The sequence below is a fragment of the Nelumbo lutea genome, chromosome 8 (assembly GCF_056320005.1).
Source record: "Nelumbo lutea isolate HS-2025 chromosome 8, American lotus-T2T, whole genome shotgun sequence".
Lineage (NCBI taxonomy): Eukaryota > Viridiplantae > Streptophyta > Magnoliopsida > Proteales > Nelumbonaceae > Nelumbo > Nelumbo lutea.
In genome coordinates this window covers 8,545,430-8,571,939 of record NC_142691.1, presented here as the reverse complement: position 1 = coordinate 8,571,939, position 26,510 = coordinate 8,545,430, and the positions used below count along the sequence as shown (strand labels likewise).

Genomic DNA, 26,510 nt, shown 5'->3' with positions numbered 1-26,510 from the left:
TTTTCCCAACCGGCCTGGCCTGGTTGGGTTAGCTAAGGTGGGAATCGAAACTGACCCACTGACAGGCCAAACCGATCTGGTCGGTTTGAGTCGGATTGGGTCGGTTTGGGCCGGTTTCGGTTTTGCTCATGTACAAAGCCAAATAAAATCTGAATTAGTTGATAATTTGATATTCAAGAGTGCAAGATAAATCTAAATTTAATTCAGATAAAGAATAAAATCAATAAATTCTTCATGTAAAAACAAGTGTCAATAATGGGCCTTTTAGAGTGAAAAACTAGGTAAATCTAGGTAGGTAAATCAATAAAATAAAAATTTAGAAACCTTCTAAATTCTAATCTAGGTAAAAAACTAAAAAAGGACACCTAATTGAATTCTAATTGTAATTGCCTAATGGGCCTTCTAGAGTTCTAGTTCTAGTAGAAGTCCAAAAGTAGAAGACTAGTAGGAATTAGGAAATTACTCAAACTAGGAAGTAGGAACTACCAAACTAGTAGAATACTAGTTCAGTTCGGGTTGGGTTGGTTTCGGTTTTCACGCAAGAAAATTGAAACCGACCCGAGATTTCGGTTTATGTATGTGCCCAACCCAAAACCGACCGGTACGGATGAAAACCCAACCGACTCGAGTTGGGTCGGTTCGGGTTGGTCGGTATGGTCAGGTTGGGCATTCTTATGAACAGCCCTAGTTTAAGTAGTTCATGAGCCTAATTTAATATATAATAACATAATAATTTTTAATATATATTTATTTATAATATAACTAAATAAATTTATAATAATTTTTATAATTTTTAATATTAATTAATTTATAATCAAGTCAAGTTGATTTCATACTTAGGTTACAACGTAAAAGATTTATGTCAGTTTGGTTTCTATCGTTGTTTGGATAAATGGAAATCGATCTAAAACTCCACTCTGATTTAGATTTTTATGTCACGAATCGATGTAAAACCTCATAAAATATAAAGTTTTACATAAACTTTATCGATGTAACTACAACGATAAAAATTGATGTAAAACATTACACTTTTCACATCGCACTTTTCAGAATTACATCACACTTTTACACCGATAACGTTTCACACCAATTTCAAATGCAGCTCAGGAATTTCCAACAACTTACCTTTGATGTTTTAAGTCAAATCTAAAGTCGAATAGCACAGTACTCAACTCGACTCCATGACATTTCTCTGGTACATACTAGTGACCCAATAAAACAATTCGTACAGTGATAGCACATCCTCGTGTTGCGGAAACACTTCCTTTTACTAATTCACCTTCTGACCTGTCAACCCCGTCCTCTACGACGGAAAACATGGAGATTGATGTGAATCAGTTTCACATCTAGACTGAACCAGTGACAAGTTACCTCACTCCTTCTTGCAAGCATATTCCACGGACTGATGTTGCTGATACCACTACATCAGCACTCCACCTAGTTTAAAATGTGAATGGATCTCAAAATTGGGCAAGCGAGTTCTCTACTAATCCCATTGATACAGAAATTGCCAATTCAGACGTGTCGAATGCTAAGGCTTTCTCAACAATTTCTTCAAGTGATCCCACTGAAGCCTCTTGGGCTCAAGGCAACAACAGGAAGAGATGTGGTGGTTCTCTAAACTCTGAACTGATTTTGCAAAAGGCCCAAAGAATCGAAATAAATGATAAATGACATAGTGACTTTAGGAATCAAAAGGAAACTGAAGAACATGGCTCGAGGACAAGAAAAGAGTGATAAAGCACTCTCTTTTTCTCATCATTTACGGGTGGAGGAGGCACACCCCAAAACTGCCCCCAATCAATCATAAAAATTCTTGCTTGGAACTGCCAAGGGGATTGGGAACCCTTGGGTAGTTCGTCACCTATCAAAACTCCTAACTAGTACTTTACCACATATCATATTTTCGTTAGAAATTAAAGCTTCAAGTTCTAGAATGAGAAAAATTCTGCATCAGTTAAACTGGAACTGTCTTCACTGCATTGATGTTGTTGGTCTCTCTGGTGGCTTGTGCCTGTTCTGGGTGGATCATATTAATGATCAAATTGTTAGTTCAGATAAAAACTTTATCATTGCAAGTGTAGGGGATCGGGCTGAGAGAGTAGTTGGAACTTACTTTGCACTTATGGCTTTCCCCAAAGAGAAGATCGAATAAAACTGTGACAATCAATAAGAGATTTCCATGCTCAGTATAACAGTCCATGGGCAATTATTGGAGATCTAAACACTATAACAAACAAGAAAGAAAAATCAGGTGGTTGGGCTGTTAGTGACAGAGAGACAAGAGTGTTCAATTCTTTCATAAATGATTGTGAACTCCTGGACATGGTCTTCCATGGCCTGGCTTATACCTGGACAAATAAAAGATCACCGCGCCTACTCATTAAGGAGCATTTGGACAGACTCTTAGCCCACTTGTCTTGGCTGCAGTTGTATTCGAAGGTCATGGTAAAACATTTGCCAGCAATTGGGAGAAACCACAATCTCATTCTTTGTAACTTAGTTGGCTTTAAGAGACGAGTGAAACTTGTAAAGAGATTTGAAGCTCTTTGGACTTCTTGTGATAGATATGCTGATATTCTCTCATCAATTTGGACCACTTAATCTGTCTCCTTTCCATAGAAGTGCTTGAATTGTAAGTTTATTTTATGGAATTGGTTTCGTTCCTACTTACAATTTCCCTTAAAAATTCAAGAAATCAAAAAGCGCATTGAGCATATCCAAATGGGAGACATGGTAAACATTTCACCAGCACAAGAACTTTCTTTGAGAGCCGACTTATAAAAGTGGTATGATATTGAAGAAATGTACTGGAAGCAAAGATCAAGATGTAATTGGTTAAATCATGGGGATAGGAACTTTAGATATTTTCATATTGTTGCTTCAAAGAGGAGGAGAAAGAATAGTATCTACTGGCTGAAGGACAACAATGGGGATTGGATTTCTAACCCCAAAATAATCGAAAATACTATTTGTTGCTATTTCATATCTTTGCTTACCTCTTCTCATACGGATCTAAATTCAATGGCTGCAAATTTCTTCAATAGTTGTATCTCAACTAATGATAACCGGTTTCTTTGTGAAACTCCATATGGTGATGAAATCAAAACTATTCTCTTTAGTATGGCACCCCTCAAAGCTCCGGGCTCAAACGAACTTCATGCCTTGTTCTTTCAAAATGGCTAGAACATAGTTGGTGAAGACCTTTGTTAGTTTATCCAATCATTCTTCAATGATCCTACAATCATCTCTACAATTAATGACACTACTATTGTCCTAATCCCAAAAAAGGAGTATGTTTCTTTGCCTAGCGACTTCAGACCAATAGGCCTAGTAAACATTACTTATAAAATTATTGCTAAAATTTTAGCAAAAATATTGAAACCTCTTCTTGGGAAATTGGTATCTCCTATTCAAAATGCTTTTACACCAATTAGACAAATTGTTCATAATATCATTCTAGCTAGAGAAATAATGCATTCAATGAACAAAAGATCTTCTACCCCAGGTCATTTTATTCTCAAAATCGATCTTTTTAAAGCTTACGACCATATTGAATGGCATTTTCTTCTTTACTATATGGAGCTCTGGGGTTTCTCTGAGTTTTTCATCAATCTTGTAAGTAATTGTTTAACTTCTTCATCTATGCAAATCATTGTTAATGGTACTCCCTGTAAACCTTTCAAGCCATCTAGAAGGCTCAAACATGGGTGTCCTCTCTCCTCGTACTTATTTATTAATTATCTGGAATTGCTATCCAGAATGCTCTCTGATGCTCTTAGTGCTGGTGAACTCAAAGGTTTTAAATTTAGAAGATCAAATTTAAAGCTAAATCATCTTCTTTTGCATACAATTTACTGATTTTTGGGGAAGCAACCACTTTGGAGGCTCAAAAGTTGAAACTGTTATTGGATTTGTTCTGGCCAAGCGGTGAACTATGATAAATCTCCAATCTCCTTTAGTAAATGTACACCTCTTTCATCAAGATCTAAAATCATGGTTATGTTGGGAATAAAAGAGATGAAGTTGAAGGATATGTACTTGGGTGGGCCTCTTCTCAATACCTCAAAGAAGCACTCAAACTGGAGATTTATTGTAGATAAAGCAAGGTCAAAACTTAAGAAATGGAAATCAGGAATCCTCTCTCAAACAAGTAGATCTGCTTTCATTAAATCTACTCTACCTTCCCTCCCCCTTTACCATATGGCAACATATGCTCTTCCATCCTCTATCTGCAAAGAGCTAAAGATCGATTTGCCGTGATTTTTGGTGGGGAAGGCATCAAAAGAAAGACTCATCTACCTAAAAGCATGGACGTCATTTTCACTCCCTTTGGAAAAAGGGGGTCTTGGCTTTAAAAACCCAAGTTTGATGAACAGAGATCTCTTACTTAAGTTGGCTCGGCATTTTCTCATAGAAACTGATTATTTATGGGTTAAAATACTTAAAGAAAAGTATCTTACCTCATCAAATTTCTGGAAACAAAATCATAAAAGTTCACACTCATTGTTGTGGTCCAGCCTATTAGCTTGCCGGGAAGATCTCATTAAGGGTTGTAGATGGTTAATTTCAAACGGTTGGGATGTAGATATTTTCAAAGGTTTGTGGATTCCTAATGGACTTATTGAAAAGCCAAATAACTAGGATCTTGCTTGCAACAAGGTGGCCATGCTCATGAATCAGAACTCACGGACGTGGAACACCCAACTCTTACATATGCTCTTCGATGAGGACATTATTAACTAAATTAGAGAGATCATTATCCCTTAGGTGAATCCTTTAACTAATGACAAGCTGATTTGGTCATTTACTCCTCATGAAAGGTTTCTCTTGCAACTCTGGATATAAACTGTTGTGTCAAGATGTTTTAGAATCTTCTCATTCTTCCTGGGCTTGCGAAAATCTTAGCTGGAAAGAATTGTGGAAAATGAAAACTTTAAATTCCCCGTGTCAAGATGTTCTTATGGAGATGCTGTAAGGGAGTTATTTCAGTTAATGCAGAGCTAGCTAAAAGATCAACTAAGATAGAAGCAACTTGCTACTTGTGTAGAGTTTTGGATGAGACTGTGAATCACCTATATTTTCAATGTCCAATTGTTCTGCCCATATGGTTTGCCTCGGGTATCCGAACTGAGAATACTCAAAACAATAATTTACGTTATTGGTTACAGCATTGGAGACATATTGACAAAATAAGGAATCAACGTTCTTGCTTGTAATGTGGTTCATTTGGAAGCATAGAAACAAAGCGATATTTGAGCAACACCCTTTTAATCCACTACAGACGCTTGCAGCCATTGAAGCTCATTGTGCCTTACTTTCCATATCTACTATTTCAGATTCCAACACCAACAGTGTTCACTCTCAAACCAGCACAGATCCTCAGCCAGTTCAGAAGTGGATCAAGCCTCCTACTGGAGTCATTAAAATTAATACTAATGGGGTGTGGAGTGCTTCTCACTTGGCTTTTGGAATTGTTATTAGAGATCACAATGGCTATTTCATACTAGGTAGATGTACTCCCCTCCATTGTTCTTCCCCGGCAGAAGCTGAAGCCTTAGCAATTTTGGAAGGTTTGAGGTGTGTCATTGCAATGCACCTTGTGGCTCTCATCATTGAAAGTGACACAAAACACATAATCAACATTCTCTCTTAAGGTGCAGACTGATGTGTGCATATTTTACATATAAATTATGGTGTTTATGCATGGTTTTGATGCTGATTTATGTGAATTCTTACCCCAATTTAGCTTGATTTCAGAAAATTATCAAAATGGACAAGTCTAGGGAAAAAGAGCATAAAATCATGTTAAAGAAGGCCAAATAAAAGGTGATACAGCCCAACTGGGAGCAAGGCCCAGCCGAGAGGTCAAAGGAGGGTCATTCGGCCCATGCTACACTCTTTGGGAAAGCCCAAAGAAAGAGCACAACCGAAGCTCTCCAATGGAGCCTATTTGGCCCAGTAATGAAGAGGCCCATTTGCAGATCAAGAGCAGCCCAAAGTGCGGCCCAAGGAGCCTAAAGGCGGAAAACTTTCTAGAAGAAAGAAATGAGGCGTTAAGTGAAAAACAAGGCTAATTGGGTAATTCTAGACAATTTCGGCACCGAATAGTAATTTGAGCATAATTCTCTCATCCGGACTCCGATTGAGATGATTTAAGATGAGTTGGAAAGATTAAAAAAAAAAGTTCTAGAACTTTCATGTTTTGAGTTTTGACAGACACGGACTGAATTAGTGTCAAAATCGAGCCCAAGGGAATATTTGCTTTGATTACAAAAAAGGAGAAGAGAGCCAAGGGAAAAGGGGTCCAACATCTGATTTCAAACTCTCCTTGAGCTCTTGCTCTAAGAGAGAAGAAGAGAGAGAGATAGGCGCAAGAGAGGAGAAGAGAGGAGGAACAAGCGGTTTCAAGAGAAGAAGAAGCTGAATTCGAAGGGGGAGAAAGCAAATGGAGATCAAGGTTTCGTCCTCACTTGATTTCTGCACAAATTGGTAATCGAATTCGGCTAAGATTTATGTAATTTCTTCATCAAATTTTCCTTTATTGTTGTAATCAAAGCATGTATTATGCAAATTCAATTCTGTAATTTATTTTCTAAGTTCATTCGAGTAAAATAGATTCAATCTTGAAGTTTTTTGTTTGGAATATCAATTGTGGATTGTTGGCCGAACTGCTATTATGAAATCTCATATCTGAAATTTCAGATCATGAATTTACAAGGTCTGAATTGCTATTTTCCAATCTCAGATCTGTAAATTCAGATCATGAAATAGTGAGATCCGAACTACTATTCTATAAAATCATATCTGTGATTTCAGATCATGAACTTGTAATACCTGAATTACTTGAGAAAGAATTCAGGTAGCTTTAATTCAGTCTGGCCGATTTGTTCATCTTTCTTGGAATTCCTAGAGTGCTTGAGAAAGACTATAAGATTTCAGATCTGCCAATAAAGAGCCGAATTGAGTGCAAAGTTAGAGATAACTTGCACAATTCGGTTGGTGTTCATTCAACTGAGTTGATGATCATCCAACTGAAATAAAGCCCTAGAATTGCTAGATCTGAATGTATGCATGGTGATTAGATCCTTGATAGAGATATAAGGACCATCACTCATGCATAGATTGAACATGCGCTCGAGAGAGGCTGTTCATTGCTTTGGAATTTCACCAAACTAAGGCTGAATCCTATTCTACTCGAATAGCCTACAAAACTAGTTGATGAATTTATTTTTTTACGCATCTTTAGCTTGTCTGCTCACTTGCATACAAGGTGTTTGGTCCAATGTGTTAGAAATAACTTTGTAGTTTTAATTTCAATCTTTCATTAGTTTTACATTTCAGCTGATCAGATAACAGTAGACTGATTTATTACTAGTAGTTGCTACATAAGTCCTCGTGGGAATGATACTCTATTCACTACTCTATTATTTGAACGGTTAGTGCAGTTGCTAATGTCACAATGAACCACACATCACAGACCCTCTCTGAAAATTACATTCTACTATTCTAGAATGTAGGCATCATGCTTTTGGCTTTGTGTCAACCAGTTTTATTCATACATCTCGATCTTGTAATTGCTTAGCCCATTGGTTAGCAAATCATGCTATCAGATACAATCATGCTATGACCTGTTCGACTCCTCTAGATTTCATCATGTCTATATTTCTGGATGAGATGTAACTTGTTGTTTTGAAATAATTTTTTTTTTTTGCCTCTGACTTAAAAAAAAATTATATAAATTTTTCAAGTTTCAACAAGCAAGGTGTGACCACGGTGAATAAGGCCCACCAAAAATAGCGAAAGTTTATTCGTGTTTCATTGGAAAATTGCGAGGAGAAACGGTCGAAGGAGATAGAATTTTGGCACTTTTTTGTAATTTAAAATTAATAAAATATATGGCATGTTTTCTTATTAGTTGTTGCAAAATAACGCTGCAATCATACACCACAAACTGTGGTGAACTGGTGATATGATTCTAACATTTTCTTGCAACTATCCAATAAGTTAAAGCATGAACAAACTAACATCGCAACAAAAAGAAAAAAAAAATCAATGAAAAAATAATTGAAAGAGCAACCAATAAAATATGGGCAAATTAATGGATAACATGTTGATCAAGGATTGACCACCCCATAATCCAGGGAGTTATAATAAAATCCATTTTATTCTAAAAATAAACAACTAATAGATACACGTAGGTATATAAGCTAAATTGGCTATTAGATAGATTACCTTTTCAATTATGGTTAGAACTAGACCTGACAATTGGGTTGGATTGGTTGGGTGAAGGCATTTCGTGTTGGGTGAGTAAATGCTAGACCCTAACTCTAAATGTTCGGATTGCAGTTGAGCCATGGGTCAATTTGGGCTATTTTAAAAATAAGTGGAATTTTAAAGAATAAATAAAAATATATGAAAATTTTCAAAATTAAAGGAATTACTCTTAAACTTCCAAACATAAAATTATAAAAAGAAAAAAAAACTTGAACTTTTAACAAATCCAAAAATAAACAATAAAGAGGAAATACTAAATAATAAATATTAAAGAGTGGAAACTTTTAACAATACCTAAATAATTTCAATTAGATTTGACAATCAGGTTGACCTATTACCCAACCCAGTATTTCCTGAATGGGATTGGGTCGGGTCATTCTCAAATTTAGGCAGCTAGGTATGAGACATTGACCCTATTTTCAGGTCGGGTCGGGTTTATGGGTTAGATCAACTTTTTGCCAGTTTTAATTCAAACCAATGTTTTAAAACTCGGACCTGAGTAAATAATCGGAATATTCTCTTTGTCCTGGTTTCATCAGTTAATCAGGTGGCTTACCCGTAAAAATCCGCCAAAACCATCATGACTGCATTTGACATTCTTTATTTTAAAGATTTTATCTCATTTTTTGCAATTGAAAACTCATAAGGTCATTTTAAATACAAAAGAAAGATAAATCCTTAAAATAGAAAATGCAAAATGCAACTTTAACCAAGATGTGGAAAGGTCACTGATGATGATGATGTTGTTAGCCATGACAACCTTTTGTCCTTTCGGTATTTGAAAAGTTAAAATATGACCACAAGATCGATCGGAGCTTGGTTTCGTGGCAAGATTCTTTGGGCTGCAATTTTCTCATCAATAAATGATGGAAAGGAAGAAATGAAGGTGTCATTTGGACTCATTTGGACTGTAGGTGATGTTGCATGTGCAAGATTTCCTGATCGATTTGACTTCTCCTAACGGAGGGTGATATACATGATGGGAAATTCGGAAATCAAGCTGTCACCTAGAACGGATGTACTCCTTACATTTGATTGCATCACCTGCATATTCACCGTGAAATATTTATCATGAATATTAAATTATAAGCACGGGAGATGTTCCTAATAAATGGTAGAATGTGTATGTCAGACGCCCTATGTGAAGAGTATATCTTTGTATTTAGGCCTAAAAAATTTAATCGTTCCCCTATTATGATGTGGATTAAACCTAATAAATACTATATATAATCAAAGTCCAGATATGATTTCCCTGCATGATTTATTTGAGTGAGATACATCAATGCCATACGGTAAAAGATTTATACGTGCAAAAATTGAAATACCACCACACGATCAGTAGTTTAATACTAAAAGGTGCTCTATTTAAAGGTTCTTCAACACACATTAAAATAAAAGTTATAAAGCAAGCGGTGAAGATAAGCTTATGTTTTCTTAGAAGGTTTCCCTAAGGCGATCTTGCCAATAATTTAGGAGCGTATGATAGATAACCACAGTTTTGATCTTGAAAGCATGATCAAGCTAGGAAAGGAGAAAAAAGAAAAAAAAAAACAGAAAGTAGGGTAGGAGAAAAGAGTATTGATAGAGTCCATCCTCCATCCCTTCAAAGAGATGTTCATTTTTTAGATTTTGAGGGAAGAGAAAGTTGGTTAATGGCATTTTGATTCTTATTGATCAAAAAACACATGTTCTTTTATAAGATTTATACAGGGACAAGGAAAAGTTTATTTTCTAGGTATATCCTGTGTGGATAAATAACTTTTTCATATAGGAGAAATTTGTCAATACTTAAATAACAAAAATACTCCTTTTAGTGATGAATTTTTATGAATAAAATAGCCACTAACATATTTATATAAGAAATAAAAGAACATTAATAAATACACAACTTCCCTGGATAAGTATAAATACATTTACTGAAAAACAAATAAGACCTAAAAACACTGTAATGGGGTTGGTTATCATGAGAAAACCCCTGATTTATGTTTGTGGTGGGTGAGCGTTACACGTTACGAGTATGCTTAGACGGCCTTGTCTGACTTAATTCATCTAGTTTTGATTAATATTCCACTGTAGAAAGTAGAAACGACCAAGACATCTGATTCTATTAGGGTGTGTTCTCCAACGGGAATTGTTTTTTTCTGAAATAAATCAAGATATTTTGTTTAGAAACAAATTAATATGTGTTTATATATATATTTGTATTTCAAAACTAAAACCAGATTCATATTCTTCAATTCTAGGTATAGGGAATATGCATCTGCCACCTCAAAATATGTTTTCATCCGGCTATTAATAATATCATGTTTCATAAATTACCTGTCTCATGAAATTTGTTTTTGTTTTAAGCGAAGCAAAACAATCAAAATTATGGTTTTCAAAGCAAAATTATCTTACATTTTGCTTCTCAAAACAAAACAATAAAAAAACACAATGCAAGAACATGTTTTTATTTCTTTTGTATGTAATAATTTCAAAAACAAATAATTAAACATCATAAAACACCCCTTTAATCTATCAAACTCTCCACATCTGTTGCGCCTGTTTGCACTGCACTTGTCATCTGTCATAAACTCCATTCGATTTGTGACAAGCGTTTCATACACTCAAACAAACTCTTGTTAAAATAGATAAATCCAAACAATTGACAACTAAGTGAAAGCTGACAACAACAAACAGCGGCAAAGATATTTATTTATTTATTTAGTTATATAATATAATATATTGTTAATTTGTTTTTCAAGTAGGGTTATTCATCAGAGATTCCTCCATTTTCTTGGCCATGTTTTGCAGTCCCGTTTGATACTTGGAAATTAAATCCTCTAATTTCCAACCCTGGACTGGATCAACGGCGAAGTACCATTCAATCTTACAGCCGCCCAGCTGATGTTCATCATCGGGCACCACCTTCATCGTAGAAACGTAGGAGTTGAATCCGACGTTGCTATCAACGATCTCGTAGGTGAAGCTTCGACCGATCGGATCGATGTGTACTAACCTCTCGGTGGCCCAACTTACAGTTGGCTTGGTGTCGCCGCCGCTGTTGGATGGGATAGAGGAGCCGGCGCAGTAACGCACACATCCGGGCTGTCCGGAAACGCCGTGTATGGCGTAGCAGGTGGCGAGGGTGGGGAACCACTTGTGCAGGTTGAAGAAGTCCGACAAGAGAGGCCATACTTGGTCGGCTGTTATCCCTCTCAGCGACGCGCATGCCTTTCCTTCCCATTTTGCCTGTGACCCCTCTTGCTCCTTTGGATCCATGATGATTCCGATCAGTTTCAGAGCTTCGACTCTTGTGTTGAGCAGTGAGACACAGAGCTGGAGAGTTGTTGACTTATCACTTCACTTCGAACGTTTCCTGTCTACTCTTCGGACGATTTCTCATTCCTTCCACACGTTGCGTAAGTACACAAGGCATCGGATGTCCTGCGCAATAAACCGCATCCTAATACCACTTGAACTCCGAATCATAATTCTAAGGTTTCGTAACCGTTCTTTATAAGCAACTAATGGTGCGCAATCTGGTCACTCCTAATTGGCAAAGGCTGCGCTCCTAGCTGACGCTGGACAAGATGCCTGCGAGGAAGAGTAGAGAAAGAGAGCTCTCCCTGTGGGAACACTCCGATGCTTAAGTTAAAACTTGGAGAGCTGAGAAAGAGAGTTGCAAAGAAGTAAGCTAAGAGTAGAGATGCGTAGTTTGTCATTACCTTTCCTCTCTGGGGGTTGGAGTTTTTATATAATGGTGCCTTGTCAAATCTGACATAACTACCTCTAATTCTCTGCTGCAGTCGTTACTTGCCAGGGTTGCGCAGGTTACTGTTGCAGGGTACGGCTCTGTCAAGCGAGGGACACCTCTCAGGTTTGGCAGACACGCCGCCGCCTGGCGTGAGACGTGGATGCAGGGCTCCAGGTTTGGCAAGTACGGTTGTCAGGGGAGATCTTCTTGTGATACGCCGGACTATCTTTCTACGAGCTACCTCACCGAGCTGCAGGTGCCATATTGAGGTGATTCTACCCAAGGTGGCCTACTTAGGTCTGAGTCATAATAACTTTATTAGGAGGCTCCCAAGCTCACCCCGAAGTGCCTTGAGCTCAGGAGATTCTTGTCTTGGAGCACCTTACTGAGGAGGAGCTCGAGGCGTACCCTTCTTGAGGAGGAGCTCGGGGGCTCCTTGCTGAGGAGGAGCTCGAGGTCTCCTTTACTTGAGAGGAGTTCAGGATAATCGGAATGTCATCTGATACCGAACTGCCACGCTGGACCTTGGCAGACTGGTCACGCTGAGCTGTCATTTACGCTGAGTCATGCCCATGTGTCCCCCTATGATGAGGTCGGAGCTCCGTCAGCAATGCTTATGAATTAATCATCTTTCTATAGTAAAATTATAAAATGTAATTTCTGTTCACATGTCTATGGTGTGACAAATAAACTGCATTTTCTTGCTTCCATCTTGTATTTTATGACATGCTAAACCAACAAAAGCTTAGTCCGCGTTTTCTGAACAATCACCTACTTTTACCTAATTCTTGCCACGATGACAATAGGGATACACCTTGGGCGGGTCCAACCCGACCTTGGACTGACCCAGCCCACAAATTTTACAGGGTCTGGACTTAGATTTTTGGTCCTAAGGTTGGGCCTGAGCCCAAAAATTTAAAAGTAGTCCTTGGTAGTTGAGGCCCAGCTCAAGCCTGATCCCACTTTTTTCGCAACTCAAGCACAGCCCAATTATGTGCATAAGCACGTATTTGCATGTGTGCATATATGCATAAAAGCACATACAAATCTCAGTATAAGCTGGGCTCGAATTGGACATTTAAGCTCGGGCTGAGCTTGGTCCTTGCTACCAATTCTTAGAATTGGACCTGGGTTGTGATTAAACCTGACCCAATCACACATATAAGATGGCGATGTGTGGCTGCAATTTAAGGCGGTTAGAGTGTGGTAGAGTGTGGTGGGCAGGAAATCCAAATTGATTCTTGGTAGGAACAAAAAACAAAAAACAAAAAAAATGATGAAAAAAAAAAATAAAAGATAGAAATAAACAAAAAAACTACAACACTTTACATTTCATAACCAAAAAAAAGAAGAAAAAATAGAAAAGTGTATCAATTTTTTCAGAGCAGCAAGGCCATTATTCCTGACTCATGGCTTCAGTTTCAGATTAAGGTTATCTTTGAATCTGTAACTTCCTCCTTTTCCTGCTGAGGAGGAAAAGAATTAGAATCCTCTGAAACAATGCCCTCAGCAGTACCGTTGGCTTCTTGAGATCTAAAAGCCTCGCTTTCGACAACCATGGTCTTAGTTGTTGGCATCTCAATGATATTTTGTTCATTGATCTGAGATGACTTGCGAAACCCCTCAGCTATTGGATCTGGGTTTTTAGCAACAATATTGTAACTATCTGAACTCAAGATTGTTTCCTCATCAAGACTGGTAGCATTTTCATTACTTGTTTCTTCATTGGCAATGGCATCCACAACCACAAGTTCATGCCCATCTGGTGGAATCCCGTTCTCATCATCAAAACCATGGACTCCATGAATCCGTTCATTATGTTCCTCACTGTCCTCACCCGAACCCACTCCTTCATCCACATCTTTCACTTGAACATCATGGCCTTCTTCTTCATTGCTCATTAGGTCCTTGTTATACTGTGCTTCTGGGTTCTTTTGATCATCTTCACGTCTTTTCTCAGGAGTAGTGAAACTTCCCTGTGAATCTTCACGCCCTTTTTGGAGAGATTCTTCTTCAGCCTTCTCTTCTGTGCTCCTGTCTAGTTCATCATCTCCATCCCCACCATCTGCTTTCTTGTCATCCTCTCCAATCAAATTGCCATCAGTAGAAACAGTCCCAACTCTTTCACTATACCCCGCATTCCCTTTACGCCCCAAAATGACGCTATCATGCTCACTGCTGAGCTTCTTTTGTACAGCTTCATCGAACTCCTTACTCTTATCGTGTGAGTGTTTTATCTGATGGAGCAACCAAATACAAACTGCTAAAAGTAGAGCAGATTGTAATGCATGCTTAACCTTGAGCCCTCTGGGTCTCTGGTTTCGGACACTGGATTGGTAAAACATGATGCTGGGCAATAGAGCTAAATAAAGAGCAAAAGAAATAATTCAGATCAATCTACACCGGAGGAAATTCAATGTTATTGAGACACAATGAGAAACGAAGTAGTCCATTAGGAGTCAAAAATCAGAAACTTGGGAAATAAGAAATACCCAAAAATTAGAAAGTTGACCAAATCAAAACAGTAAATTACTAATGCCACTCTTAAGCTTCTTGGGAAATTAGTTGAACAAAAATGGCACCCTAAATTATATTCCAGAATACCTCTTAATCTTCGCTTGTTCTTTTCTGTTTCGAGCCCGATCATAAACCCAGTTGCTTAATATTTGCTTTGATTACAAAAAACGAAACGAATTTAAGCACATAAATGAATAAAGTAGAACACGAATATATGAAACTCTAGCGGAAAAGAGAAAAAAATAAGGAATCACCAGTAGAAACAATCTAATCTAAAGAATAATGTTGGAGGTTCTTAATTTTTAAGAAAGAATGGAGTCTACAAACTTGTCACAACAACTTAATTAAATTAAGGAATAAATAGACAGAACTAGGAACCTGGATTACCTCTTTTGTTGATCCGAAAGGGAGATCGGCCGTAACAGCAGTTTTGGGCCGCCGGAAAATAAAGATAACTGCCAAATTAGAAGTCTGAGAGCTATCGCGGTCGAACGATGAAGGTGTGAAAGAGAAAAGGAACGGTTGTGGATCACGCCGTCACGTTTGTCGTCGACAAAGGCAAGATACTCGAGCAGATGGTTGAAGAAAATCAAATGCAACGGTTGTTTTTATGCCCCTAAATTCTTTGCCGTCCACGTTGGATTTTAAAGAAATCCAAGCCGTTGATTACTGCGCGGATGGGTTTGACTTTGGAAGCATCAAAACCGAACATAAAGTAGTCAATTTGTCGATACAATTAATAAGTAGGGATATTTTGGGGATCACATTATACAGCGCAGTTCTACTGCAAATGAAGCGACATCTCAACCAATGATAAACAGCCACGTGTTAAAAAAGGGCAACCTGGTTGTGTGAATGATTGTGTATTTCCTTTGCTGGCTTGCTCCCTCGGCATTATAAGGTAACCCAATCAATGAGACATTTTTTTTTCCCTCTACCGTTTTTTTAAGTCCAACTCGAACTCGTCAAATTGACGGATAAGATTACAAAAGTGCCCATGTTATTCTCCTTTTTCACTGTTCATTTGAACTTTAGACATTTGTTCATTTGGGGGGAGGGGGTAGTCTCACTTTAAATGTCTACTTTGCCACCACTAGTTGCATCCAAAAGGTAGAAGAACGATAAACAGTGAAAAAAGAGTGGATGTATTCTCTTTGCACTAAATAGAATTTACTAGTGCGAGTAGTTAAATACCTTCACGTGCAAGTAATTTGAGCGTGTCTCATCATCAATCTCTCAAACTCTCTGCTTCTCGAAGAAGCTTTATCATTCATAGGTATTTTAGTAATTTTATCTCTCACTGGAGTTGGTGTTAAAATAAGGGGGGATTTACTCCTCACAGAATGCACCTAAGTCACACAATATCCCATAAAGTATGAGAGATGTTCCCAATGTGAGGTTGGTTGGGATGTATTGTCAAGGTTGGTATGAGGAGCAGATCTTGACTGATATGACCATATTTTACAGTGAAGCAATTAAAAGTTCCATGGTAAAAGGCAGATTGAAATAGTTATTAGTAGCCTATGTTCTATTTCTTTTAAATAGAAAACCGACAAAATTCTGAGACAATAAAGCAAGAGAGAGTAGACTGATTAAACAACTGAATTTTAGAATATATAAGATCTTATTCAATTTCTAATATTAACAGATAAAACTGTCTTTTGTTTGCAAAACTAGCTCAAATAATAGGAAAAACCTATGATGCGGAAAATATGTTGTATGGGAAAAGTTTTAGCCCATCAAAATCCATCCATGAATTTTGATAAATAACACCTGATTAGCTACTACATTTATGATTCCATTTGGTTGATGTTTTTAATAATAAACCCTTCCTTGTGTCTGCGTCAATATCCATAATGGGATGCAAAATGTGTTGTAGATATATAAAATTAAATCACCGGGTGTGCCCATATCAAATTAGATTGCCCAAATCATTTTTTTTTGTGTGTCAAAAATCAAATCATCTTTACGACAATTCCTAGCAAAAAGTGAAACCAATGTGCAAATTAAAATAGAAGTTATTAACTTTAATAATTCTATTTATTATAATAGTTAAATAATTTTTACAAGAAAAAAAGTATTATCCTGCCAATAAATTAATCATTCAATTCATGTTGGGCTATCCATTCTACCTACCTTACCAAACATTAAAACCATTTTCCATTGAAGTTTACACTAAGAGAGTATATTAGAGTGAAAAGTAATGGCATTTTTAGTTAAATGGGATGCAAATCCTAAAGCCCCATTACATCCAGAAATGCTAGCTAAGATCAAATTAGTCATGTTTGATTAACTACCAAGGGCCTATTTTTCAATCCTTAATAAGAATGAGCAAGAATCAATATAAATGCCTTTGGACAACAAAATTATTGTCCTGACCTAGGAATAGTTTGTGTGTTGTTATCTTCTACTGTTCTCTACCACTGCTGTTTTTTTCTTATTGGTAATATCATGAGATTACAAGTCTGAAATGCAAGGAGTTGTAATAACTCTAAAACTCTCATATATCTTTTTTTTTTCTCAGAAACTAAGTATATATTTGGCATTGATGTTGCATATCTGTTTTCATGTGCTGCTAATGTGTGGATTGGAAGTATCATTTTTTGAGAAAAATGTGTCGTTTCTTATTTTTTATTTTTTGAAAATGTTACTGCTAGGTAGGACGTTTCCTGGAGCAACACCAACATCTTCTGTTTAGTACCAGTGCTCCATATCTGTTTTCAGCACTGGTACCCATTTTAGGAAGTCTGCATCACTACCACATCATGTCCTCATTAGCAGTAATGAACTCGAATCTGAAAAAATATCAAATTTGGCGTTGTTACAAGCCACGCCTTCTCGATTTTCAAGGCGTGGTTTGGAGTACCGTTTCTTATGAAAAAACTGTTTCAAACATACTGACGTTTCTTGAAGCACTGTTTTTTCCAATATAACGCTGATGTATCACTGTTTTCTGGAGCAATGGCATCAATGCCAAACAAACACTAAACTATGTTCTTCCAAAAATCACCTTCTAGCGAAAATAAAAAATTGAGATATTGGAAGTACACTTGCGTAGCAGCTCAGGGAAATGCGGGAGGTTTATTTTGTTGCTCGAAGAATGACTAATTACTAAATGAGGTGGAGGTTACAGAAACATAATTCATTTTTTAAATTTTAAGTTGGTGGGTTTCACCTATGGACTACCAAATAAAGGCATGCGCAGAGGAGGGAGTTTTGGCATAATTTATCAGACTTTCCTTATTTTATCAAAAGCTTGGAGTGGATCCTGTGTGTGGGAATTTAAATGATACTATATCCATTCAAGACTAAGAGGAAGCAAGGATAAAACATCATAAACCTTCAAATGCTCTCAATCAACTTGTTGAAACCCATGGCCTTGTAGAATTGAAGAGTAGGGGATCTTATTATACATTGACTAATAGACAAACAACAAGGCCAAAACAGAGTGAAAGAAAGGTCGGACAGATGCTTAGTGACTCAAGGATGGATTAAAATGTTCCCTGAAGCCAATGTTCTAAATAAATTAAATATTCATTCTAACTATACAGTGTTACTTGTAGAAACCACGCCAGAAAATTGAGGAGACAAGCGAGGGGTTGTTAAGATAAGGCCGGCCACAAGAAAGAGATGGCTGGGTTCAAAATGATAGGTGTCTTAAACAAAACGATAGAAGGCATTAGGAGTGGTCTAATAGGATGGAGGTTGTGGAAAAGATTGGGTGTAGGGAGTTTTTTGTAAAATGTATGAGATGGAATTTGATGATTGCGGATTTGGCACTCCAATGAAATTGTGACACCTGGCACCTCATGCAAATCAAGTGCAGCCTCTTGACAACTAGACAGCTCAGGAAGCTTGGGCAGCTCGGCAGAGCTTGCCACAGCTTACCACTTACAAACAGCTCGACATGGCTCACCACAGGCAGCTCGGCATAGCTCGGGGAGCTCGGTTAGCTACAGGTAACTTGGAATAGGTACCTCGCCACAGGCAGCTAGCCACTCCGCAGGCAGCCTGGCGTCTTATGAAGAACTCACCACTTAGGGGCAGCTCGACACTTACAGGTAGCTCGACACTTAGGGGCAGCTCAGTGTATCGCAGGAAGATCTCTTGCCTGACAACCGTACTTGACAAATCCGGAGACCTGCGCCCACATCTCTCGCTAGGCGGCGTTGTGCCTGCTAGTCCTGAGAGTTGTCCCTTGACTGGCAGAGCCGTGCTCTACAACAGCCGCCTACACCCGCCACCTCAGCTCTGGCAGTAACGGCTGCGGCAGAGAGACAGAGGCGGTTACGCCTGACTTGACAGAGGCTGTTACACCTAATTTGACAGGACACCACTGTATAAGGACTCCGACCCCAAAAGACAATGAGAGAGAATGAAAAAATTGAGGTAACCCCTGCTCTCTAGCTTTCTCATTTCTCTCCAAGCTCCCTACAATCAGAATGCTAACTTAGGCATCGAAGAGTCCCACTGGGAAAATATCCCCGAGTCCTATGATTCAGTTCTCATAGGTTCCTCAGCTCCCGCTACCTGCAAGGAGGAGGAAAAGATGGAGTTCTTGCAGGTCCCTCAGCTCCTGCCGCCTACAAAGGAGAGGAGATCACCTCACGCAAAGGGCAGTCGAGTTATGCTACACCAGGGAGCTCCACCACCCCCTGAGTTACAGGCCACCTAGGAGCATGTCAAATGGTGAGTCCACCAAGGTAGCTCACCACCAGGGAGCTCTACACTAGGTAGCTCACCACCAGGTAGCTCACCACTAGGGAGCTCGTCACCAGGTAGCTCACCACTAGGGAGCTCGTCACCAGGTAGCTCACCACTAGGGAGCTCGTCACCAGATAGCTCACCACCAGGGAGCTCATCACCAAGTAGCTCACCACCAGGGAACTCCACCATCCTCTCTTGGGAGCAGGTCAAATGATGAGGCACTTAGCAAAAAAAAATTGATACATCACAAAAAATTGGTATGTGACCAGAAACAGTTCCATCAATTGGCGTCGTATCTGGGAACACGCTACAAAAAGTTAAGTTCTCATCCTACAAAAGCTAAGTCCTCTTCTCCTAAAAAGCTAAGTCCTAACTTTTTAGAAATTGAAGCTCTCGCTTTATAGCTTACATTTTTTATGAACTCAAAGACTACGCAGGAAGCTGACAGACTAAGTTTACTTTCAACTCAGTTAAAGCCTCATCAGTCCTCTTCGCAAGGTTCCCCTACAAAGATGAGCTCTTTGTGGCTTCCGCAGGAGTTGGCGGCCAACAGACTACATAGGCACCCTTACTGGTCGACCCTTCCAAGGCTCTCATGTGAGTTGGTGACCTAAAGTTAGTAGTGCTGCCCTCGAAGGTTGAGCTCCGAGTAGCTTCTTGTAGGAGTGGGTGACCGGCATTACGAAGCTAATACAACACAATCATAGCTCTAAGGCACCCACCTGATCGACTCGGCACCTAGTAAGCTCGGCACCTCAATAGTAGCTTGGCACCTTGCAGGTAGCCCAGCACCTGGTCAGCTCGGCACCTCGCAGGTAGCTCAGAACCTGGTCAGCTCGGCACCTCGCAGGTAGCTCAGAACCTAGTCAGTTCGGCACCTCACAGGTAGCTCAACACATGGTCAGCTTGACACCTCACAGGTAGTTCGACACCTGGTCAGTTCAGCACCTCACAAGCAAAGCCTATGGGCCACATTACTGCTTAAGAACCAATCGCCTCTTCGGCACGGGCAAAGTCAAAAAAAGAGTGGACTACGAGTCACTCCCCAAAGCCTACGGGCCACATTACTGCTTAAGACCCAGTCACCTCTTCGGCATGGACAAACTCAAGAAGAGTGGGCTACGAGTCGCTCCCAAAGCCTATAGGCCACACTATTGCTAAATACCCAACCGCTTCCTCAGCATGAGCAAAATCAGCAAAAGTGAACTATAAGTTGCCCCCAAAACCTAAGGGCTACACTACTAAACTGGTGGAGACCTCCTCACCTTATAGGCAGCTCGCCACATACAGCCAGCTCCCAAAGCCTAAGGAATTGGATCAGCACTTACTAGCTCGTCGACTTACAGGCCAAAAGAATAAATCTACTCCCTTCACTGAGTTACTCTCATCTGAGGAGTGGGGGTCAAATGATGAGGGCAGATTTGGCCCTCTAGTGAAATTGTGACACTTGACACCTCATGCAAACGAAGTGTAGCCTCTTGATAACTGGGCAGCTCAGGAAGCTTGGGCAGCTCGGCAGAGCTTGCCACGGCTTGCCACTTACAGGCAGCTCTGCATGGCTCGTCACAGGCAGCTCGACAGAGCTTGCCACAAGCAGCTCAGCATAGCTTAGGGAGCTTGGTATAGCTACAGGTAGCTCGGCATAGGCAGCTCTCCATAGGCAGCTGGCCACTCCGCAGGCAGCCTGGCATCTTACAAAGAGCTCGCCACTTAGGTGCAGCTTGGCACTTATAGGTATCTCGGCACTTAGGGGCAGATCGGCGTATCGCAAGAAGATCTCCTGCCTGACAACCATACCTGATAGATCCAGAGACGTATGCTCACGTCTCTCGCTAGGCGGTGCCATGCCTGCCAGTCCTGAGAGTTATCCCTTGACTGGCAGAGCCGTACTCTGCGGCAGCCGTCTACACCTGCCACCTCAGCTCTAGCAGTAACGACTGCAGCAAAGAGACAGAGGCGGTTTACGCCTGATTTGACAGGACGCCACTATATAAGGACTCCGACCCCCGAAGACAAGGAAAGAGAATGAAAAAATGGAGGTAATCCCTGCTCTCTAGCTCTCTCATTTCTCTCCAAGTTCCCTACAATCAGAATGCTAACTTAGGCATCGAAGAGTCCCCGTCGGGAAAATACCCCCGGGTCCTCTGATTTAATTCTCGCAGGTTCCTCAGCTCCCGCTGCCTGCAAATAGGAGGAAAATATGGAGTTCTCGTAGGTCCCTCAACTCCTTCCGCCTACAAAGGAGAGGAGATCACATCATGCAGAGGGCAGTTGGGTTGCGCTACTCTAAAGAGCTCCACCATCCCTTGAGTTACAGGCCACCTAGGAGCAGGTCAAATGATGAATCCACCAAGGTAGCTCACCACCAGGGAGCTCATCACCAGGTAGCTCACCACCAAGGAACTCGTCACCAAATAGCTCACCACTAGGGAGCTCCACCATCCTCTCTTGGGAGCATGTCAAATGACGAGGCACTTAACCAAAAAAAAGTTGATACATTACAAAAAATTGGTACGTGACCAGAAACGGTTACATCAGAATTCATGGAAACAGTAAAGCTGATGGGTGTAGAGAGTTTGAAGTTGTACTTTTAAGTCATACCAGGCCTAAAAATCAAATCTCAATTCTAAACATTGAGAATCCAATTTTTAGTTTGGAATGATGTTGTGGCAGAAATGTTGTCAATGATTCATGTTGGGGAAAGCTTAGGGACTAAGAAGTTGCTAACTGAAGGAGTGGGCTCGAATGCTAATTCAAGTGATGTAGACAATAGGCTATGATTAGAAAACGTGATAGGTTCAAGTGTTCTAAACCTGAACCATGATCCAAATTGAAGAGGTGCATCAGGAAAAGAAAAAAATCAGATAAGAGGGTGGTTCACGAAGAAGTCAAATGAGCAAAAGTTTGGGGTTGTTCTTTTTGGGTGGCGAGGAATTTGCTAGAAAAATGTTTGTAGAACTTGAAGGGAGTGAACTAACTGTTTCTGAAAATTAAAATGAGTCCAGAGTTTTGTCTAAAGATGATCTATACATGACTTGGTCAATGTCTCAGATTAGGTTTTTGGGGAGATGTTTATTTTTTTCGAATCATTGTTCCGGTGTTCCTTTTGTTTTTCTTTTTTCTTTTTTTTTTTTCTTTTAAGTTATGTTTGGTTTGAAGGAAAAAGTAGGAAAAGGAAGGGAATGACAAGAAAACCTATACAAGGCTCGTAAAGGTTTCCCTACCTTTTCTTTCAAACCAAACATAACCTTAAGGATAATGGGAAGGAGGTTGGTTTTTAGCTAGTGTGAGAGGCAGTTATGGGTCTGCTTGCTATTTTTGTTTTATGATTCCTTAGCATGTACCTTGGCTTGTTTTTGTTTCTTTTGTGTTCTCTCAAGCTTTATGATCATTTTGGGGTTTGCTTAAGTATTATTGTAACTTGGTGTATGGATATTCATATGTGTTGCTATGTTGCTTTGCTTGCACTGCAAAGTCTCTATATTTCTTATATACCTTTTATCTTAATGATTTCATTTTCATATTACTATCAAATAAATAGATAAACGCAAACACATACACACAAAACAAAACTTTCCCTATTGGAAAGACTAGTTCATCAAATACAAAAATGTTTATTGAGGTAGGTAGTAAGGATGCTCCCAAATACAAATTCAACCTTCCTACACCTATGACCTATCTGACTAGCCCACTAGCTCCAGAGTTAGCTTATATCTGGATCTATTTGCCTGAGATGTTCACATTAGAAACAAGAGCTCTAGATCCTCACACCAAGTGTCTAAATCTTTAAAGGCTTTTAGTGCCTTCTAATTAATATCTAATTACCACTTGAGAGTAATTTCACATGTTGGTAACTCATTGCAATGTTTTAAAATGTAGAGGCGTGGCATAAGGCGTTCCACTGCTTCAAAATATAAGGCTTAATTTAGAATGCAAGAGGCTCCTCTTCAGAGGAGGGAGTGATGAGAAAAAAAAAAAAAAGACAAAAGATTCTGATTTTTTATTATTTTTATAAAAATCTTTTATATTAAAAAAATGAACATATTGCACTGATAACGATGAGAAGTGAAATAATTTGTTTTACATAATAAATTCAGGCCACTCACCCTTTTGTCCTCTATTACTTAGAAAGTATAGAAGGTAGTCGGTCAATTGTCCATGTGTCAAGTTTGATTTAATTATCACGACAAAATGGGAACCATGAACGTGTGTTTTTGCCATTTCTTGAGTGGTTACATCATTCGAAACGAAGCAGATGAAACCATTCATTCATGTTGGCCCAAAATCCGTTGATTAACCACGTGATTAATCACTAAACAAAAATAACAATGGACGCTTATATTTCGACTTTTGTACTCACCTAACCTAACCACTGGGCCAAAAATTAAATGATCCTAACTTGGAAAGTTTGTTAATCATCAAGTGATTTCCATAAGACAATTTGCTTTAAGTGGATTTTTTCAACGTCTAAAAAAACGATCCGGAAATGAAATTGTTTTGGCCATTGGTTTTTGAATTGACAATTCGTCTATTTGGTTCGAATAAATGGTTCGTTCTAATAAATAAATTAAAAAATAATAAAGCAATTAAAACCATTGAATAGGTCGATGATTCGACTAACCGAATCAACAGATTGTTATTTTTTTAATTGTTTTTGATTAAAAATCAGGTTTGAGATAAAACAGAACCGATTGCCTGAAAGGTTCCCAAATCGAACAGTCCAACCATCCGAATCAACGGCAATTCGAAAACATATTGGATTTTTTAATTAATACCCAAATGTTGTTTACCACCACCTCTCCTTTTTGTAAGCAAAGATAGGTAAACTAGATGAAGTGTTAAAGTAACTTGTTATTTATTACGTCAAACAAGTAAATTAACGACTAATGATATTAAATTTTACAAAAATAAAAAAGGTTTTCTATCTTGTATATTAATACCAAAATGGAAATACGAGGTATTGAGCCCTGTACTTCTTGCATGCTAAGCAAACACTCTACCATCTAAACTGCATCCCCTTGACAAATTAAAATGCTTATTTTCAGAACTCTTTTGAGTTTTTTCATGTTATATAGATAAATCACGTGTGTGTGTCTATATCAACCAATGGATATCCATTACTGTACGATGTTTATCAACAATTCTCTCCATGGATTGGTTAAATCGAGTTCACCCTTGTGATAAAGCATACAAGTGCAACTTGAGCGAGTTGAGTGTATATGGCCAACTTTGGCCAGACCTTAAAACTAGAATCTTGGACCCAGGCCCAGCTAAAACTAAGGTCAAAGCCCAAATATGCTAATCCAAGCCCAAATTTCCAACACAACTCTGACTCTGGTGGATAGAGTCGGTCTTAGGAAGGTTGGAAAGGAGATTGGATTCAAAGGGAGATATTCTCCATGTGCAGCGGTGACTGGTGAGGTTGATGTGAGGAGCATATCCAGAATTGAAGGTTGGTTGGGATTAAGTGTTGTGTTTGGTCAAATTTCCCTTCCTTCCCCTTTTTCTTTCAAACCAAACACATTTTTGCACTTCTATTATTTTTGGATCATGTAGGGACACAAGCCAACGGGGCTTGGATTAACTTCCCACAAAACTCTGCGCCAACCTCGAAATATTGGGGTCCACCCATACATTGAGATTGAAAATACTCATGTACATGTGTGTTAAATTTATAGAGAGATATTATTAATGTACAAGTGGATGTCAATGCTTTCTGGTGCATGCAGAGTTTTTGTAGAGAGATCCTCCATGGGGTAACCCATCTCCCCCATACTTGTGACCCTTAACTGTGAGTTCACATCTGCGCCCCACGAAGGGGCACCCCACAATGCCCCATAGCACATACTGACCTTGTATTGGGTACATCTCCCAATGACTAGGTCGGGAGATGATGAAACATCATTGGGACATTCCCAATACAAGGTCGGGATGTGTTGTGTGACATTGTGGGGCAATGTGAACTCCTTAACTCAGAATCCAGATCTAATACGCCTTGTTTTTTTTTTTTTTTTCTAAAAATGCCCTAAGGTTGATCCATTAAACAATTACTCAGTTACATCAGATTCCAAAGAAGGAATAAAAAAAGTATGTGCTACAGACCAAGTGTGCGCTAAATAACAAGACAAAGCATGTTTAGCGAGTCTATGGGCAACACGAATATAAAGCTGGAGAGCAAAAGTAACTGAGTAGTCTTGTGGGATAGGAATCTCTTGCAATATGTAAGAAGAGTGTAGATACTTAATGGAGTGGTAAGGTTATCTTCCAACAAGAGATTAATCAAAAATTGTGGATCACCTTCAATTACAGCATTAGAAATACCAAGAAAAGAGGCAAATCGAAGACTTTCCAAAAGAGCTCAAGCTTCACTGAAGAGTGCAAGCAGAGGTGCTATCGGAATAACGCGTGCAAAAAGAAATAAGCCATTATTATCCCAAATAATGATACCAATTCCAGATTTATCAATAGCAGTGGCACCATCGAAATTGATTTTCACACTACCTCTTGTTGGTGGATGGAATCCAATGGATTACTGTAGTTGGGGCCAAAGAACTGATCTCACTAGATACCACTAAAGAGTGATGAATAACACCAGGATGTAACTACCAATTCACACGAGCCTTTTCTATAATGATTTCAGGGTATTGGTGTTGATTAAAAATGAGGGCATTCCAGGCAAGCCAAATGTGCCAAAGGATATTGAAGTATTGACCACAAATCAAACTAGAAAATTGACCGTTACTCAAATAAAAAAAAAAAAAAAAAAACCCATTATGATAGGCTTCTCTCCAGGTATGAATCAGGCCTAAAGCTCATAGAGGAACCAAACCACACCAATATAGAAATTTGGCAGTGCACAAATAAATGATCTATTGTCTCTGTAGCCGACTCACACAAAGGACATATGTCGTTACAGAAATGAAGAATTTTATGGAGTTTACTTCTAGTGAGTGAAGCATTTTGGAACAACCTCCAAGTGAAGAGGAGCAATTTATGACTAACATTCTTGAGGCTCCAGAATTGACGCCAAGTAATGTTAGAAGCCAGAAATTGATGTCTTGAAGAAGCGGGATGCATAGAGGTTAAAAGTTTGCAACCTGATGTTGTAGTATAGCATCCATGAGGTGTCAGCTTCCAAACTAGTTTGTCTGGTACTATGTCAGCCTATAAAGGAAGCTGAATGGAGAGGGATTAACCCCATTACGTAGAAGAGTGGTCAATAAACTCTGCAAATTTAATGTTGTGGCTTGGTGTGGGAACCATAGTAGAGGGA

The 26,510-nt window shown here is 39.0% G+C and overlaps 2 protein-coding genes across 3 annotated transcripts; both read right to left on the bottom strand.

The window, feature by feature from the left end:
* Positions 1-10,698: 10,698 nt before the first annotated feature.
* On the bottom strand, positions 10,699-12,074 carry LOC148842540 (lachrymatory-factor synthase-like). Its single transcript, XM_088956716.1, has one exon. It carries the CDS (start codon positions 11,536-11,538, stop codon positions 11,017-11,019), a length of 522 nt encoding a protein of 173 aa, XP_088812842.1. The 5' UTR covers positions 11,539-12,074; the 3' UTR covers positions 10,699-11,016.
* A 1,158-nt stretch (positions 12,075-13,232) lies between these two features.
* On the bottom strand, positions 13,233-15,121 carry LOC148842539 (uncharacterized). 2 transcript variants are annotated; one of them, XM_088959146.1, is made up of 3 exons: positions 14,918-15,084; positions 14,618-14,682; positions 13,233-14,375 (listed from the first exon to the last, which is right to left on the bottom strand). In XM_088959146.1, the coding sequence occupies exons 2-3, from the start codon at positions 14,658-14,660 to the stop codon at positions 13,435-13,437; spliced, it is 984 nt and encodes a 327-aa protein (XP_088815272.1). In that variant the 5' UTR covers positions 14,661-14,682; positions 14,918-15,084; the 3' UTR covers positions 13,233-13,434. The 2 variants fall into 2 exon arrangements, with proteins under 2 accessions (XP_088815272.1, XP_088815273.1); XM_088959147.1 differs by lacking the exon at positions 14,618-14,682 and having other exon boundaries at positions 14,918-15,121.
* Positions 15,122-26,510: the final 11,389 nt, after the last annotated feature.